This window comes from Beta vulgaris, chromosome 9 (assembly GCF_026745355.1).
Source record: "Beta vulgaris subsp. vulgaris cultivar EL10 chromosome 9, EL10.2, whole genome shotgun sequence".
NCBI classification, from domain to species: domain Eukaryota; kingdom Viridiplantae; phylum Streptophyta; class Magnoliopsida; order Caryophyllales; family Amaranthaceae; genus Beta; species Beta vulgaris.
Window position 1 is genome coordinate 46,670,155 of NC_079210.1, and position 19,516 is coordinate 46,689,670.

Genomic DNA, 19,516 nt, shown 5'->3' on the forward strand with positions numbered 1-19,516 from the left:
AGTATATGGGTTGATCCCAAAACCTCAAGTACATATACTAAAGTTCTAACCACTAGGCTAAGTTGTATTTAATGTTATTATTATAAAGTATTATATTAATAAATGAAATTTTTTCTTACCCGGGGCATAACCCAAGCCTAATAACTAGTTATTTTCTTAATTCTCGTACCCAAGGTGAAACGGAAATTATAAGATGAGACAGATGAAGTAGTTCATTATTGAAATTAACAAAGTTTTGCTAATCCTAAACATCTACCTATCTGACCCTGAAACGCAAATACGGTGATCAATAAGCGAAAGTGCTACAATTCAAGTTTACCCCCCTTTCTCCACCTTTTTACTTTCCTTTTTTCTGGGTACGCAACATGATAAACTCAGTCATGTCTGAAAACCTCTATCAGTAAAAATTTTGGTTTTCAAACAGGGTACTATTGAGTAAGTATATCTGGCCCATGCTCAAATAATAGGCATATTCTTGTCGAAGCATAATGTATGATCAACAGCTGAGCTCTTGAAGGTCTATGTACAATTATTCAGTTTCAACAAAATAAACCCATATGATAATATTAAACTAAAGTTACCAGCAAAAAATTGCTGGAGGTGTGTATAAAATTACTTTAAAAGCTGACATTTATTGGTCCTGCGGACTGCAGCATGTTATGCACCCAAGCCCTCCTTCATACAAATTGGGCATTTATTTTTAATTTTAAGCCACTTCTTGATACACGCTGTATGAAACTCGTGACCGCAGTTCAACACTCCAATATCTTCTTCGCGTACATATTCTTGCTGCCATGTAACGTTTCGAGTTTAGGAAAGTACAGATAAGGAAAGAAAAGGACAGAGAAGTACAGATAAGATAATACAGAGAAACCGGAAGCTCAAATGACTTGGGACATGTTTGTTATCATTTTCTATTTCCAGTTTATGGGAACCGGATTAAGTAGTTTCAATATTTCTATTGTCGGCTGTCAAGATAAACAGTGATTACAGAACTATAAGTATGAGTAAACTTAATTCATTATACACTCATATCATATCACTTCAAAATTTTCAGAAATCAAAACTAAAAACTCTCAATGATACCAATGGGATCTTAGAGTCGAGGTACTTGGGAACTGTTCTCCGCCAAACATGTGAGGAGGGGCCATTTTGGTAAATCACTTGGAGTAAGCCCCAGACTAATTCCTCCCCTCTGGTTGGTGGAGAACAAGTTCTCCATTTAGCCTTTTCAATAACTTATAGGCATGCATTCTCTAATCCTCTCAACTTTGTTAAGTAGTTAAAGTTAGAAAGGCAATACTTAACTATGCATATGCAACATGTTTCAGCATCAGAAGATGGGTCATTGATCACACATTCATACTCCCTCCGTTTAAGAAGCTTCATAATCGTTTCGTCCTCTAGACCTGTTTTCACACTCCCAATTTGCTCTCCTAAAGTTAACAGCTCCTGGAAAAAGATTTTCCCTTGTGTAAGGAGAAGAAACATAACTCATAAAATTGATGTTCTAGTAAAATAAATTATAAGTTTATCACCTCATACGACATTTGATCTACATCGAGTCTCATATCTCTATGCCGGTCTCGCATATGTGGATATCCCCGCCTGTTGTAGAATGAACGAGCCATTGCCTGTTACAAATGAAATATGATTCACGGAGAAAAGGATATTTCAGAAATAAATTAGAGAAAACAAAGTGGAAAGAAAATAACATTCTTGCCAAAAATATCTATGGAAAATCAAATAAATAAAGCCTTCCTGCATAAATTACCAACAGTATCAAACAATTTAGCTGAATCCATGAGTTCCGAATTCTTCTTTTTTGGGTGCTAAATTGAAATTTGATGTTATCTCATGATAATATGAAAACTAGTTGCAACTTCAAGGAAAAAAGAACTACTGCTAAATAATATGAGTAGATCCAGAACATTCTAGAAAACAAGCAGGTGGACATTCTCATCATCATAGACAAAAAAGTGAAAGTGCTTACCGATTCTGGACATCTTTAGCCATTAACTTAATAATAATTTACCATATGCACCTAATAATTTTTCTGAAATCAGGTTAAAACAAAAACAGAGGATTTGATTATTATCACATTAAGTCATGAACATGAATTGTTCAACCCCCTACAATCCAAATTTATTTGGACATTTTCCATCAACTTTTTGGGCTCGAAGTTGTATTTTAGTCTTTTAGATCTTGTCTTGCCTCTTTGAGTTGATACTACTCTAGTCTATGAAAAAGTTATGCAGATCCCCAACAATGGTAGCTACAATAATTCATAAATTTTCAACAACAATACCAAGGTCTTAATCATTCCCAATAACTGGAACTCTCTAATCTTTTCCCCGACACACTCCTGAAATGCATACATATCTATGGTAACTAATATGTACAAAATTTACATCTAGCACATTGCACATTACAGAAGATAAGCTCTGTCTCTGAAGTCCTAACAATAATGCATCATTGGATTTAGCATCATAGAAGCACATAAGGAGTTTCAACTTTACTTCATGCAGAAGAATACCATTCATATCCTCCCACAATCTTCTTGAGAAGTCTACCATAAGCATTTCCCAAATGAAGCTTATGCAATTGTATTTGCATTGTCCAAGTTCTCCCAAACATCCTATGCAACATCTTATACTTTATATAGTTCTATATCCCTCCAATATTTTGTTACTAAGGAAATCTTACCATAATAAAAAGGGGCAGCCAACTTACTTGAGTATAGCAGCTAAAAGTTCTACATAGTAATCGACTTTCAATATTGGAAAGGGTCCTACTTGTTAAGCGGAACATGAAATATTGATACAACACCATTAAAATCACAGAATGATGCATGGGAACTTGAGAGCATGATTAAACCACTACTTATACATAAGATTCAAACCTGAGCTTGGAAGTCAGCAACATGGTTGGAATCGATCTGATAAAGCTGCTGGACAAGAAGAACAATATATTCAGCTCTATGAGCCAAGGCCAACAACACTTTAAAAAAATGTTCCAGAAAAAACAAGATGACATAAAAGCATATATAAAGATATAGGCATATAGCAGTAGATGGAAAGACGAACAAACATGGAAACAATACAGAATAAAAGGAAATATATCCCAAATAATGCAGAGACTTATAGACCCCGCGAGGGTATAATAAACGGAAATAAATGGCCGCTTGATCCTGTATGAGTAAAGATAATGGAACAAGCAACTGCAAAGGCAACATTTTTGGTTAATTGTATCAAAAGTCAAAACAGGAAATCCTAGAAATATATGATTTCAATAGTTTGTCACAACTCACAAGAAGCAAGCTAAGTATCATTCATGGAGCTTTCACTTTAGGAAGGTCAAGTCGAAAAGGTTAGAGGTACTAATGTATTGCCCAAGTCATTCTAGAAATGCTAATAGTAGTCATTGGTCGTTGCAAGTATCCTCTAACAAAAGTTTCTCCTAGGTTTCTTTAAAAAGAAAAGTTTCTCCTAGAGATGTTGCGTCCGCAAGTTGAAACACATCACGTTTCAACAATCACATTTCGAGATACAGTCCAACAGACCTTATAGATTTTTGAGGGACGACCCCCCCAGACCTGGGATTTGGGAGGGCAATTTTTTTCCAAAAAGCTAGACATGCTCCGGCCCAAAGCTGGATGATAAAATTATTCAGTCCTTATAGATTTAATGCTTCACAACATAATTGCTCCTAATATTCAAGGTTTCGAGATTTTATAGCTGCAACTCCCAAGCAAGCAATAAATGCTCCATAAGTCTAGACACTTGCCATGCCCCTCAAAATACAATTATTATTCCTTGCATTTCGCCTACCCCGTCAAATCAATTCCCCTATCTTTTATTTAGTTGTGTATTACGTCTTTTATATATATATAAGGTGCCCTACAAAACTAATTTATCTGCTATAAGATGTCAGGACCAGCCTACAGTAGGGACGCTAACAAGACAAGACATATCATGAGTTACTTGAGATCGACTTGAGTTGAGATGTTGGCGAATTGAGTTGAGCTACTCGAAAACTCACGAGAAACTAAAAAACACAATCATCAAGTGCTATCAAATAATCAAAAGCAAAATGCCTAAATCCAACAAACCAACTACCCTAGGGGTGCTAATGGGATGAGACAACTAGTGAGCTTCTCAAGATCGACTAGGTCCAAACTTGACTCAAGATGTTACCCGGTCGAGTCAGGCCACCCCAAAATCAAGCTCAACTGGCATCATATGTGCCCCCAGCCTGCAATTGTATTTCACCACAACTATATATGTACAGGCTGAATTCAGTGTCAATCTGTCAGATAAAGAACTTTCACAATGGATCAACTAACTGACGTCATATTTAGACAAGATCCTCCACATGACAATATACACACCCAGGTGCAGATACACCAGGAAATGTTTATACGAATTTCAAGTGAATGGAATGGAGCAAAGGAAGTTGATATAAAAAGAGAAACATGCCTTTCCTGTTCCGCGACATTGGGACAATTCATAGAGGAATAAAGAATATTAATGAACTAGGATTATGCTGGGGAAGCTTTCAAGTGTTAAAAATCTACCTTAACCTTAACACATTCTATTTGTAGGCCTGGAGAAGCTGTTCTGCTACTATGTCCAGAATGGTTAACATAATCTCCTATCAAAAGGCTACATATGAAAATGGAGTCTTACGTTGATGGTCTAGGTCAATAACTAACCCTTATCCAAACTGCATTAGTGTAATAACTATCCAATTGACAGTTGTAAGTTTTTAACAACCGGCATGACTTCTAGAGACTATAGAGAATACTAGTAAAAGCTCCACTACGTCGAAGTAAGATATGGAAACTGTACGAAAAGATAACTTTGATTATTTAGAATTAAGTTTCGTGAAAGTCCAACTATCAAGTGCAGATACCAACAAAGTCCATAATAATGCATGTCCATCCCCAGATAGCTCTTTTTCTTCAAATAAATTTCCATTACCATTTTAGAGGTGGTAACATATCCCCACGGAAATTTATGAGAGGAAAAAAAACAAACAAACATGTTTGAGAATAAAGTTCCATTACCACGAACATTGACATGAGACTTCCTTTACAAAATGACATACAAATTCATCAATATTACCTCCATCTATTACCGGCAACCAACCATGCCGAAAGATTGAATATTTCAACAAAACCAAACATGCAGACCTAATGCCTGAATGGTTCGTGAAAGATTAGACAATTTACCTAAGTGATCCTTATGCTTCTAAGTAGACTTGATTTGTCAAACTATTTCCAAATTTGCAAGTACTTCAAGCTATAATTTATTGCTCTCTAAGTGTTATTGATCTCTACAGTAGCCTATAAGTTTTGGGTTAAGCGAGCCTCTCAGCTATAGAAGCAGCTGGAAGAAAAAAAGTTAATAACATGGTAATGCTACCAAAAATTAAAGCATATAAGTTAAAGAATGAATCATGAGAGACATTACAAGTGAACACCGACATGTAATGTTTACAAGATGGCATATTATGGTTACAAGTTGTCAAAGAATCAAAGGTTCCTTGAAGTTTGCCTAACTTGACTACTTCGCTGCAACCAAATTTCTTCTTAATTGATAGAACCCACTTGCCCATACAGAAATTTACCACAATGGATAATAGCCTCATAACTAAAGCATGACTGAAATAATAGCATTGAATATCATAGTCACTCCACCAACTATAGATTTTCCAATCATGGAAAGAAGCGACTTGCCAACCAGGTGAGAAAGGTGATTCAATATAACCGCAAAGTTCATATAAATAGGAAAAGAGGAGCTAATACCAAAGGAAATTAATCGACAGCATACATTAATTGATTTTTAGTATTACTGAGATCAACTAATATCACCTTATAAATGCTCAATAACAATATTTGTGCATCAAGTCTCTGTAACATCCTCACAACCATCATCAAGTAATGGACAAAACATATGGCACATAAATGAGAATTTTTTTTCTGCCTTTTCCTTAAAACATTTGATGTACCTATTGGAGGAGACGGGAATAACAACAGGAAAGCTTACTTTGCTTTGTTAAGAAGTAATAAACTCAAAATGGTGGGTATCAATTGTCAATTAACTTCGTTGGTGCTGGCGTCCTAGTATATGGAACCCCTGTGATTTCTATTTAATTGTATTGATAGACCCAATGAATTGTGATTTCCCTATTTGGGAAGGTCATTTTGGGAGATGGTACCGAGTTTCTTGTCTACACCAGTGCCTTCATGGCTCCCTATACACTAATAATAATATACTTTCATTTATACACTCAAACTGCATAGACAGCCAATAAAGAAGTTTTTTTCGGAGACTTGAAAATAAAGTGAAATTACTCCCTCTATCCTGTTTTAATTTTCTTAATCTCTAATAAGGAAATGTATCAAAGTAATTGTCCACTTATCTCATACAGAAAAGTTCAGATGTTTAAAGTTAAACCTGAACTTCAAACCCCAACCCAAAATGTCCAAAACCCTAGTGTTTCTCTATTTCACCTTCTTGCAGAATAAGACATTTAACATTATGTGGGGGGAGGGAACTAAACAACGACAACAATAACCAGAGAAAATTGTCCCCCTGGCGAGGTTAGGCGAAATAGGGACCCTCAGACATTATATCCATGAAAATATAATCTAGAAAGAGAAATTCTCTGGTTCACGAACCTCAGGCATTGTCCCGTGATCTCTTCCTATTGGAGCTTCCATGGACTGCAATGAACGGGGAAAGAGACGATGCCTGGACTGGGAGATAAATGGACCTGAAAAATGAGCATCCTGGCCAAGGTTGTGTCCAGATTCCAGCATCATATCTGCTGACGTCACGTACCCATAGGTAGCAGGATATTGTAAAGGAGCAACATCAACGTTCTGAGCACCTGATCCAAGACCATTCCAAGGAGAGGGGAACCATGGCGAATAACCTAATGCCATTTGCTGACTTCCAGCTTGATTGAAGAGTGGATGAACCCAAAGAAGGGAAGGCCAGTGATAATATCCGGCATTATGCTCCATCTGATGATTAGAAGCAACATCAAGAGCAGCATACCTTCCATCGGCTAGGCTGTGATGTTGAGGATGATGTACGAAATCTCCTACGTCAGGAAACAGCCTTCTTTCATTTGAAGTGCCAGCCCTTGAACTGGAATTGATAGCTAAAGGTGACTGAGGCTGAATTCTTGATCCACTAGGAACAAAATCCGTCCTGGACATATTAGGTGTGTTGGAACCTTCAAAGACATCACTGATCCCCATAGGTAATGATGATGGGCCACCATTGTGAACAAATTGAATTGGAGAATTCCTGGTTGCAAGTACGGAGTTCCGTTGGCTTTGCATATATTGGCCCAGGTTGAAATTTCCCTGAGGCCTTTCTGGATGGATACTGGTGCTTGGATGATGATGGGAGTTAGAGTTTTCATGAAGACCAACTCTACTTCTCAGCATAGGATATTCTTGAGAATTCTCATGAGACAAACTCGAAGGTGATGTTAGTAACGTATGGGTGGAAGGTGCATTCAAATGAACAGAAATATTATTTGACAAACTGTTATCTGCTTGTTGTGGACTACTAGAACTTCCTACTTCAACTACCTGTCTCAAACCAACTTTTACTTCCCTCTTGTCAGATAAACCTGATATACTGGCGTTAGAACCAGAGCTAATATCTTCCAGCTGACCTGAATTGCCGGGAACTCCAATAGAATGACAAGAAATGACGCCATCTTCATGTCCTGTGCTAAGATTTGGACCCCGATTAAAAGTATCATCATCAGAGATTAGATTCCCAGTTGAATCACAGACTACATTGCAATTGCTTTCAACTATGTTTGGAACATTCTCAACATGGTTTGGCTCCTTATGGGATGAAGAATGTGAACAGTGATCATTTCTTGAACCAAGGTAATTGATTTGATTTTGTAGAGTCGAAGGTTGGCTAGATTGACCGGACTTCTGGATTGAGCTCATATTTTGATGTGCAAAAGGATAACTAGCTGAAAACCAAATTCATGGAAATACATCATATAACATCATGATTATAGCAAATACACCATTGTTGGAGAATGGGAATTGAAGCCGGACTCATGGTTTTCATTGACTGATTCAACTGCACTACTTTGACCTCTCATTACAGACATTATCCCCTCTCCAACCTAGTAGGTACTCAACAATTTCGAGCTAAACTATTTGCATAGGTTAGAAAAACTCTCCTACACAACTGAAGTTGCAGGGCCTGACAAATAAAAACCCCTTGCCAGATGATTTCAAGACTAATAAAACAATAAAAGAGAAATTCCAGAATGCCTTCATTCATTATGTGTTAAGAAGAAGCAGAAGATGGTTAGCTTATAAGTCTAGTGGTCTGCTCCACCTTTGCCAATTGATTTTAGAATATAAAACTCTTTTGGGCTTGTTTTGTTGTCAAACTCTCCTACTAAACCTGTATATTGGCCTAGTGCAGATTTTCGTGATAAACTTCATACAATTTAACCAAGCAGTAAAACTTTAAGTGATTAAAATACATAATGGCCACGCACGACGCGCGCACTACAAAGCATAGAAAAGAAAAAGGGATGGCCAAAAATACAAGCACCTTCCTAGGAAGGATTGAGGCATAATATGTAAGAGATCTTACCTCTATTAACACAATTGCACAAGTGTTCTCTTATTTGGAAAGACAAGCTAGTATATTTATACACTACTTCAAGTTTGAATTATACCACAATTGCACAATTTTTTTTCACCACCTTCACTAAGCCTTTAAAATAATAAGTTGGTTGGATAATTTAACAATTTACTCATTTGGCTAGCTAAAAATTGGCAAGTCAAAATGTATCCCAAGCCAAAAAGATGTTCATTGTTGTTGGTGTTATATAATTTCTTGAATGGAGAAAGGTGTCAATTTATACAAAAAAAAACAAAAAAAAGCTAAGGTTGATACTTGAATATGATTCTAAAATATGCAATAAAGGAGTTGACATTGCACGACCTGACCCAAAAATAAAACATCAAAACCATATAAATGAAGAGAAAAACAAAAACAAAAACCCAATCAAGCCTTGACCAGATAGGTAAATCGCCATATTCCTAGCTAAGTAAAATAGTTTATTGAACTCAATCGGAAAATTATCCAAACATATACTATGCTCGGTAGTAAGTACTCAAATACAACTTCTCTCAAACAATTGAAATATAAGAGAAAAGAATAACAACAATAGCATAAACTGATATTGAGACACGATTAATAATGGCCCAAATGTCCTTCGAAATTATGTGAACGTCAAGTGGCCAAAGTTTTTCTATACTGCAGTATCACAAGTGATGCAACCTCTTAAAACACCTAAATTGTGAAAAGGAGGTGGAAATTTCTCTCAGACACAGTGAAGTTGGATATATGGATTTTACAGAAAGAAAATTAAATTATTTCAAAAAAAAGAACATTATTTGAATCAACTCATTGATCATATAAACAATGTCAAAATTTAAATGGACAAATTACCCGGGTGAGGGTTACTTGATCTTCTTATCATATGAAGTAACTCAGAAAAACATCCAGTGGACCCAATGCAAAGAAAATTAAAACTTCTCCAAAATGATTTTCTTTTGAACAAATTCCCAGATAAAAAGATAAAAGAAAAAAAAAATAACTTAAACTTTACCCACTAAACATTAATACATGCATGGATAAATAGCTACATTTTAACAAACAAACTCCAAAGTCTAATTCACACAAACATCAAAGATTGAAACTTTGACATGTATCAACACACCAATTCATCATAATAATCTTGATCAATGATAAAATTCAATGTCATTAATCAATTTCTTTAACACCCAATTCAAAATTAAACCAAAAAATCACAACCAGAAAACAAAATGGAAAAACCAATAGATAATTCATCAAGAAACTACTCAAAAACCCAATTTTCACAAACAACTAATATAATGCAGGGAACAAAAAACTGAAATTGGAGTAAAAAAGAAAGCAAGCAATCAAAATTAACATAAGAAAACACTTATCAAGAATTTAAAGCACGAAATTAACCCAAATGAAAGAAGTAAAAACTGATCAAGCAAGAGAATAGGGAAGTTTACCTGAGATTCTTGATTAATGGGGATGATTAGAATTTGAAGAACTTAAGAAATTAGAGGTAAAATTCTTTCTGAATTTCAGTTTTGCGAAAATTGGTGTGTTCTTTTAGTAGAAGACAGGAAGTTCTGCAACGGATGAAAATAGGAGAGAGAAAGAGGGAGAGCGAGGGAAAGATGAGGAGAGAGTGAGGTGAGTTAAGCAAGGACTGTCATTTGACTCATTTTCTTACCCGTTTCTTCTTTCTCCTTTTTTTTTTGTGGTTTTACATTTTGTAACACCAACTTTTTAAAAAATTGCAAGAAAATGCAGAAAAGAAGAAAAACCCTAGTATTATTAGGGCTTTTGGTAAAAGTCTTATGGGTTGTATCCAATAAGTGTTGAATTTGAATTACATCATCGCGCTTAGTCGCTCTCTAACACTCAAAAAATATAAAGGCATTTATAGTTAATTTTTAATGAAAATATTATCTTAGTGTTGTCCATATTTAGAAAAATTTTAGCATGTTATTTTCTAGGCTGTTAAAATTTTACTTAGTCTTTGAGCATGTCCTGCAGACTATGCCTATGAAATTGGTATTCGGGACAATTATCTCTCCTAATCAAAAAATATCCTGAAAAGATTAATAATAAGTTGGTGTTTATGCTCTTATGAATATTATTAACTAGTGGAATTTCTCTTTCAAAGAAATATTATTAATCATTGGATTAATTAATGGAGGAGGTTTTGAGGATGAGGATATGTGTGAAGATGGAGATTTGCTACTATACAATTGTATTACTTTCCTTATAATGAGTATTTCTTTTTAGGAAAAAATCTGAACTGATTTGCATATATGCTTTTGGTTTAACAAACTTTTGAGGAATTATATATCGTATATATATCCTTTTAAAAAATATATATTTCGTATATATATTATTGTTGTTATTAAATAAGTGTTACATTCACTTTTTCATGTAATCTAAGCGTTTATGTTAACTTTAATTGTACACAAGTAAAAAAAAACATAAAGAGCTGATATTTTAAAAATATACATTAACATGAATCTAACAAAATCTCACATCACAATAGAGAGAAAATAGAGTCAAAATTAGTTGATCAATAGTGTCAATTATTGGTAACTCAATGTAACACTTAAATAAGGACATAAGAAGTATGTATTAGTATTAAGGTAAATAATCCTATCTTAACACTCTATGTACTCCATAATTTGAAAACTTCGTCTGCTTAAGGGGGCTAACTATTACCCATTTTCTTTTACAAGTCCCAACTATGAATTATTCCCTACACATCACAAGCTAAATTTATTGTCTTGTGATTTTTATAGGTCATGACTTATTTAGGGCATGTTCTCTTCGACATAAAACAGTTGAACTGTACTGAACTGAATTGAAGTGAACTGAAATGAATAGTGATATGTGAGAGTAAAAGTATTGTCCAGAGCTGAACTGAATTGAATTGAACTGAACTGAAAATAAGTTGGGGAGAACAAACCCTTATAACCGGTTTAGAATTTAAGATTTTTGACGTTGGTCCCAATTTATAGGTTTTTATCACTTGCTGGAAGTGTTCAAAGATTATAAACGTTCAAAAAATTCTACCTTCTAAATCGATTATAAGTAACTCAAGACCTATGAACATCACAAGATAGTAAACTTAGGACCTACGGAAAATAATTCATAGTTGAGATTTATAAAAGAAAATGGGTAAATAGTTGGACCATTTTTTATGAATTTTTCCTTGCTTTTATTATGAACTTTTTAACATTACTCTCATAAAATATTGTAATTCAATCTATACTAATATATTAAAAGGCGTGCGTAATCCAGGAACGGTGCCACGTGGCGCTCTCCCTAGGGAGTTTTAGATCATGTAAATCATGTACAATAAAAAAAATAGAAATTGTATAGTATAGGTTTTGATCCCGTGACCTCAAGTTCATATACTAAAGTTTTAACCACTAGACCAAATAGTATTTAGTGCTATCATATCAAAGTACAATATTAATAAATGAAAATTTTCTTACCCGGGGCATAGCCCGGGCCTAATAACTAGTGACATTTTATAAGTTGCGAACACGGAGTTTTGTGATGTAAAATTTTAACTTTTGTATAGTTACAATAATAAGTTGAAGGAGCCAACATAGTAAAAAATAAAACACTAATAATAAATAAGTACTCATTGCCAATTGACTTTTACAACACTAGTATACTACTCAAGTTGGCAGTCATTACATATTCTATTTATTCATGTAGGAGGCAGATCATACTTAGAGCAACTCCAATGGTTGTAATTTTGGACCTATTTGAAATATTTGAAATTAGTGAATAAGTTGCTCAATCATTGAAGCAAGATAATTGATGTCTGCTTGAGAGCAACGCTTGCTCCACCAAGCTACTTGCTTGACTTTTAAAAGGCAATATGACTTGAAATTGGAAAATAGGGGAAGGTGATGCTCACACTCCATATGATTGGTGAGTGTATCTCCATTCATAATGAAGGCACAATGTTTTTTTTGTTTCCTAGCTAATTATGATTGAATGAAAAATTAAAGTTGAAAATATTGATTGAGATGTGGGACCATTCAAGCAACAATGTATTGTAGCTTACATTGGAATACTTTGTAGCTAGAAAGCAATATTGCTTAAAAAAAACTGATGTGGCAAGTCAAGCTACAAGGTGTTGTAGCTCTTAATAGCATACTTATTGCCAACTTTTTTTTTTATTAAGAAATTAAGTCAACTCAAGGGCTAATTAACCTCTACAAGGCTACTAACCTGTAGGTAAACCAACACATTGGCTGCTAAGGCATGCATAGCATGCTAAGGAAATACCCCAGCATAATGCTAGGGGTAAGGATTGAACCCCTAACCTTAGGAGCCAAGGGGGAGCACTCTACCCACTTAAGCTAACTCTTATCCTTTACTTACTGTCAAGTGCATCTGTCTAGAAATTAAGGTTAATGATCTGTGCTGAGCATTCTTAACTCAATAATACGAATCCTGAGCTGGTTATCTGTTCACTGGAGACCTGCACAATATATTAGACTGTCCCGGGGGTTGTTCCGGGATCGCCCCTCTGACGCTCAAGTCAGTTGATGATTGAGGTAGAGAGAGTCTAGAGTGAGAAGCTCTGGTTAGCTAGGTAAGAATTCAATACCTTTGCCTTAGAATTCAATACCTTTGCCTTGATGGGACAAGGGGTATTTATATCAGTGGGAATTCCTAGGGTGGGACCTTTTGATAGGATGTGCCTCCTAGGGAATGTTGAAGTGACCTTTTCTGGAAATGATTCATGTGGGCCCCTTGAGAGTCCAAGAGGCTGATGGCCACGTCAAGGTGAGTGGGGCCTAAAATGCTTGCGTGACAGTGCCAGCTGGCGTAGGATTGTTAGCTGGGTTTAATGGGCCCAAACACCAACTTATTACTAATGCTTATTCGTTGCCACCATAAAAATAAACACTAAGACATAACTCAAGTTGGCAGTAAACATTATTATATGAAGTTATAATAACCAGGACAAATAAATGAACAAAGTACAATATATACTAGTACATCATATCAAGAAAAACTCTTAAGTCTCTAACTAGCTAAATTTTAACTAATTAAACATTATACAAGATATGTGTAAAGCTTATAAAATAGTATATGGTTATAAAAATGTAGCAACATACACTAAACTCATACTTGACGAAAGAAAGTTAGCCAAATAATCTGAGTCTTATAACAGTTTTACCCGCCATTGAAAGCAAAGAAGGCAACCTTTATGATTGGCTGCTACTTAAGTAGTTAGTACTACTAGTTGAAGGACTAAGTCAAAATAATTGTGGAAAGAACAAAAAAGACATCTTCTTGGCCGACATGGAGTTGGTAATGGGTTGGTAAAGCGAGAAGATGAGGCTTCTACGATTGGAGTTGGTGGCCACCTTCTAATTATATTGCTTTAACTTTTAGTAATTACTTGTATATGTCACCTTCTCTGTATTATCTTTCCCAAATTTATACGACTTTTTTACTGCATAATTGACTTACGTCCTTGCCATAATTGTGCCATGTTTGCCTAATTAAAGAATCATTATCCTAATTCCTAATTGTCAATAGAATTGTTGGGAGCATAATACACCCTTTATCCTTTCTTAAATTATATGAAAAACTCAGTTGCTCCTATTTGATTTGTCTTACTTATATAGTTTGGGAAAAACTTGAATGGACTCGGTGCATTATTACTGTGTGATAGAATAAGTTACTTACAAAGTCAGTTTTTGTATGATATAATCAGTTTTATTTGTTATAGTCATTTAATTTTTTGTGTGAATAGTCAATTGAGTTTACCATAGGTTATTGTGAACCTTATTTTCCTAAGATATATTGGAGTAGAGTTAACCAAAAGTAATTTATATTGCGACTTTTAGAGTTCCTAATAAGAGAAAGCATTTTGTATAAAGAAAAAGAGACAACATTTATCAATAAGTCTATATTTTGAGAGAAGACCAACTTGGCAACTCATCGTATCTTGATTTAATTACCTACTAATTCAATTAGTTTATGAAGAAGATATTTAAAAAAGAAATACACCAAGGACTCTTGGGTCCAATTGTATAGCTTCCTATCTCCCACATGGGAGACCAAAGTTTAAATCCTGGTGGAAGCAAAATTTCATTAGTGTTGGGGGGTTGGTGCTTGTTGGACCTTTGGGTGAGTGACCCTGTACGAGGGCAGTCCAGAAAAATTTGATCTTATCACGAATCTCCGAAAAAAAGCCCAAAAAAATACACAAGTTATGAAAAATTTAAGAATAAGTGCTTAAAAATATTTTCATTTTCCCTTCAAAAAAGAGAAATGTATATTATTTAATACTTTATAAAAAACAATTAAGATCTCATATGAGTTATGACACATTTTTACTCCTATTTAACAAACATGGTTTCCCTAAGATCTAATTTTATTTTGCAAAGTCAACTTAAGATTTGTAGAACTTTTTTTTCTAAAATTAACATACAAAATATATACTCTTTACTAGTATTATTATTTTATTCCATGTGACCATGTGTCGGATACTTCAAGCGAAGCTCCATGAAAATGTGATGATGCTTATTCCACCACCTCTCTCACATGGGTCCACCCACCCTACTTTTCACCAACCTCAAACCGGTTCTTACCAATCCAAAAATAAACAAACCGGATTAAACCGGGTTCTTTTGTTCCATATATATCCTTCCATTTGTGACCAAAGTTTCAGACCAACCTTGATTAGCAGACTTTTTTGACGAGAGAAAGAAAAAAAAAAAAGAGGAGAGAGAAAGTTAAGAGAGTTTTAAAAATGGCTGACAATGGCGTTGAGAAGCAAAACACTACTGAAAACCAACCAGAACAACAACAATCTAAAGAAATTAAGCATTCAGAGGTTGGCCATAAGAGTCTACTTCAAAGTGATGCTCTTTTTCAGGTATATACTCATTTTTTCATGCAAAGATCATACTTTTGATCTGAATCTGAATTTTGATTTTTTGTGTAACTTTTTTGTAATATGGTTTTTATTTGATTCCCAAACTTTATAGTATATTCTTGAGACTAGTGTCTATCCAAGAGAGCCAGAACCCATGAAGGAGCTTAGAGAAATCACAGCAAACCATCCATGGTAATTTTTGATTTTGTAGATAAATCTCATTTGTATGATTAAAAATGAAATGGGTAGATTTTAAAATCTTAATTGGGTGATTAATTTTTGTGGGTTACAACAGGAATCTTATGACAACATCTGCAGATGAAGGGCAGTTTTTGAGTATGCTTCTTAAGCTGATTAATGCAAAAAACACCATGGAAATTGGTGTTTACACTGGTTATTCTCTTCTTGCTACTGCTCTTGCTCTTCCTGATGATGGAAAGGTAATTACTAATTTTGATCAAATAAAGGCTGAATTTACCAATTTTGTTAATAATTTCCTAAAGTAATTAGTTGGTTTGTTTCAGTGGAGAAAATTGACATTTCTTTCTAATTGTAGTATAGTTACTATGATTGTGATGTTGTGATTCCAGATTTGGTATGATTGATTTATGTGTTGCAGATTTTGGCAATGGATATAAACAAGGAAAACTATGAATTGGGTTTGCCAGTGATTGAAAAAGCAGGAGTTGCCCACAAAATAGATTTCAGAGAAGGTCCTGCCTTGCCTGTACTTGACTTATTGCTTGAAGATGTAAGTCATTTTAATTAATGATCCCTCTTTTTTGATGATGAATCTTGTGATGGCTTATGTATTTAAGATTTAGCTCTTTTTTCTGAAATTAGGTAGTGGCAAATGGGGTAGATGTTAATGAGGTCAGATTAAAGTACATGGTAGATCATAGGTTGAAATAAGGCAAAATTAGTAAGTACTACTAGGTTGTTTCATCATGATTCTTTGCAATGGTAATATATACTCTCTCACAAGTAAAACCTTAGGCGAATGCGGATCTTTTAGATGTGTTTGAGAGGAGGGTTTGCAAAAGATCCTTTTTCTAAAAATCTTGACTAGTTTCGTATGAAGTAGCACCTCAAAAATGTATTATTAGCAATAGTCATTGGAGGTATAACGGATAAGTCGGTCTCCTATATGATAATACGACCTATTTAGAGCATATGCGCTTTTAATTTTGGTCCCCTACCAATCTTTGGCCCTAGGCAATCATTCTCCCCGCTTGTGCCTGGGCCGGCTCTGCCACTATGCCTCACCATTGATGGTGTGAACCACAAGTATTTAGGTGAATACTAGTTGCTGGTGGCGCCTAGATTACTTAACAAGTTAAAAAGATGTATTGTTTGGGGCTGACATATTGTTACAAGTAGAAGTTGTAGCTTGGTGGTTGACCACATCATCTAAAAAGCAAGAACACATACCCACAAATACACCTTAATTAATGACTCCATCAACTGGATGGACATCACATTGCATATTTACATCTTATTTTTGGATTTGTGCATTGAATCTAGTTAGTTTACTCCTTAAAGGCGAAGAAAAAGGTGTTTTAATTTTTCTTTCTACTTAATGTCAAGCTCAAACTTGTGGCTAGTGAAATGCTTCCGCTCACAAAGGTTCTCATATTGTCATAATCATATCTTTCAAGCCATAATTGTTGATTGAATTTCTTCCATCCACATTGCATTTTGTTACTCATGATTTGTTGGCCTAGCTTATATGGTTTCATGGTTGCTTAGCTAATACGGGCTTTTATTTAATTACTCAAAAGGATTCTTTTGTCTACCAATTGTATTACTAAGATGATGTACAATGATATCTAAACAAGAGACTTAACTACTAGGTTGGCGTGAACTAAAAGTCACATAAACCTCCAATTATATGTCAAACTGTCAATGGCATGTTCAAACCAATGCGTCTATTATATACCCGAGAAATGAGCATCTAGTCAAAAGATTATCTGGGGGTGTAGGTAAAGTCTGGTGTATGATGGAATTTTTAAGTTCAAAGTTGCTTGCTTTTAAAATGACACCAACTATATGGTACTAAATCTTCATCATCATAAAATGACAGCCAAAGAACCATGGATCATTCGACTTTGTGTTTGTGGATGCTGACAAAGACAACTACTGGAACTACCACAAGAGGTTGATTGATCTTGTGAAGGTAGGTGGAGTGATCGGCTACGACAACACCCTATGGAATGGATCTGTGGTTGCACCAGCAGATGCTCCCATGAGGAAGTATGTTAGGTACTATAGAGACTTTGTCTTGGAGTTCAACAAATCTATTGCTGCTGATCTAAGGGTGGAGATTTGCCAACTTCCAGTTGGTGATGGTGTTACCCTGTGTCGCCGAGTTAGCTAATCTGTCCAACCGTTGGGGATATTTTCTTATAGTTTGGTCAAGCTTTTGCATTTGTATAATGAACCCAGGGATATGGACCGATCCAACCAGAAAAGAGAGAGCTGGATTACAGGGAGGCTTAAGCCTAATAATTGAAGTTTCTTTATCACTATAGTATTTTGCTTTTTGGTTTTTTCAACCTTTAGTCAAGTGGAATGTGTAATCTTGTAATGAGATTGGTGGATTATTAATTATTACAAATTTGTGTTCAAAATTTAATTCCTTGAAAATATTATTATGTAGAAAACTCATGTTATCTAATACGTTTCTTTTTAATATATACAACTAGTTATTAGGCCCGGGCTACGTCTCGGGTAAGGAAATTTTCATTTATTAATATTATAATTTAAGATGATAACACTAAATATTATTTGGTCTAGTGGTTAAGACTTTTTTTTTGATAATAGTGGTTAAGACTTTAGTGTATGTTCTTGAGGTTTCGGAATCAAATCTTACACTATGCAATTTCTAATTTTTTTTATTGTTGTGGATTACATGGAGTAAAACTCCTTTAGGGAGAGCGCCATGTGGCACCGTTTCTGTCTTAGGCATGCCTTTTAATATATTAGTATAGATTTGACTATTATTCTTGCCAACGCAATCTTGTAAGCATAAGTATATTTAATTATCAATAAGTAAAATTATAAAAGTTGATTTGTTGAAAAAATTAGGTGAGTTGAATTTAACAATATTTTATATGATCATAGTTTTTTTTATATATAGATCACAAATAATAAATAGTGAATGTGAATAATGCAAAGAGAAATAAAGGTGTATACATCATCGACACTTTTATTATAGTTGAGTGTCAAATTTATTAGAATTATATTCGATTTGTTTTGTGAAGTATCTTGATTAAATTAATTGTATGATCTTCATAAGTCATCACTATATTTTTTTCACAAATTCGTGGGTGTAACTGTTACACCATAATTTATGACGTAGCAACCCACAAACCGCCGCTTCTTTTTTAAAAAAAAAACAGAAATAATGAGATGAAATAAATAATAAAATGACATGAGATTCATTTAATTTATTTGTATAGTTCATGTCATCCTTGTTAAAGTCTATGTCATAAGTTATGGTGTAACATATATTGCACTCAAAACACACTCTATTTTTTTTTATACGAAAAACAAAAGGTTCATCTTCATGATTAGTAAACTTGGGACCTTTTTAAGTTTTTTCTTTCTACAAACTAATAGGAAAAAGAAAAGATTGAAATGTCCATAGTGTTTTTCTATTTACTAATCTCACCAACCTTAAACAGAGTTTTCATTTTTCCATTTAGATTTTTGTACTAACTTCAAGCTACGAAGGCAGTTACAAAGAATGGAAGAGAGGATTCGAACCTGTGACCTATCGTTCACAGCACCTCAATTTTAATCACTAGGCCAAGACATCCTTGGTATTTTTAATTCTAATTTAATACAACTAAGATCCCGCTTATGATTTCTTGTTAATTCTTGTCCCTAAGGAAAATGATGAAAACTCTATTTAGGGACAAAGGGAGTAAACCTACAAAAGTTTAGTTGTCACTACTTA

The 19,516-nt window shown here is 34.5% G+C and overlaps 2 protein-coding genes across 3 annotated transcripts; one reads left to right on the top strand and one right to left on the bottom strand.

The window, feature by feature from the left end:
* Positions 1-453: 453 nt before the first annotated feature.
* LOC104904121 (probable E3 ubiquitin-protein ligase HIP1) lies at positions 454-10,466 on the bottom strand. Of its 2 annotated transcripts, none has more exons than XM_010692312.4 (6): positions 10,115-10,466; positions 6,686-8,013; positions 2,903-2,950; positions 1,539-1,634; positions 1,309-1,452; positions 454-789 (listed from the first exon to the last, which is right to left on the bottom strand). In XM_010692312.4, exons 2-6 carry the CDS (start codon positions 7,985-7,987, stop codon positions 658-660), a joined length of 1,722 nt encoding a protein of 573 aa, XP_010690614.2. In that variant the 5' UTR covers positions 7,988-8,013; positions 10,115-10,466; the 3' UTR covers positions 454-657. The 2 variants fall into 2 exon arrangements, with proteins under 2 accessions (XP_010690614.2, XP_010690615.2); XM_010692313.4 differs by having other exon boundaries at positions 2,903-2,947; positions 10,115-10,465.
* A 4,872-nt stretch (positions 10,467-15,338) lies between these two features.
* Positions 15,339-18,190, top strand: LOC104904122 (caffeoyl-CoA O-methyltransferase). Its single transcript, XM_010692314.4, has 5 exons — positions 15,339-15,555; positions 15,668-15,747; positions 15,851-15,995; positions 16,175-16,306; positions 17,639-18,190. Exons 1-5 carry the CDS (start codon positions 15,430-15,432, stop codon positions 17,930-17,932), a joined length of 777 nt encoding a protein of 258 aa, XP_010690616.1. The 5' UTR covers positions 15,339-15,429; the 3' UTR covers positions 17,933-18,190.
* The last annotated feature ends 1,326 nt before the right edge of the window (positions 18,191-19,516 follow it).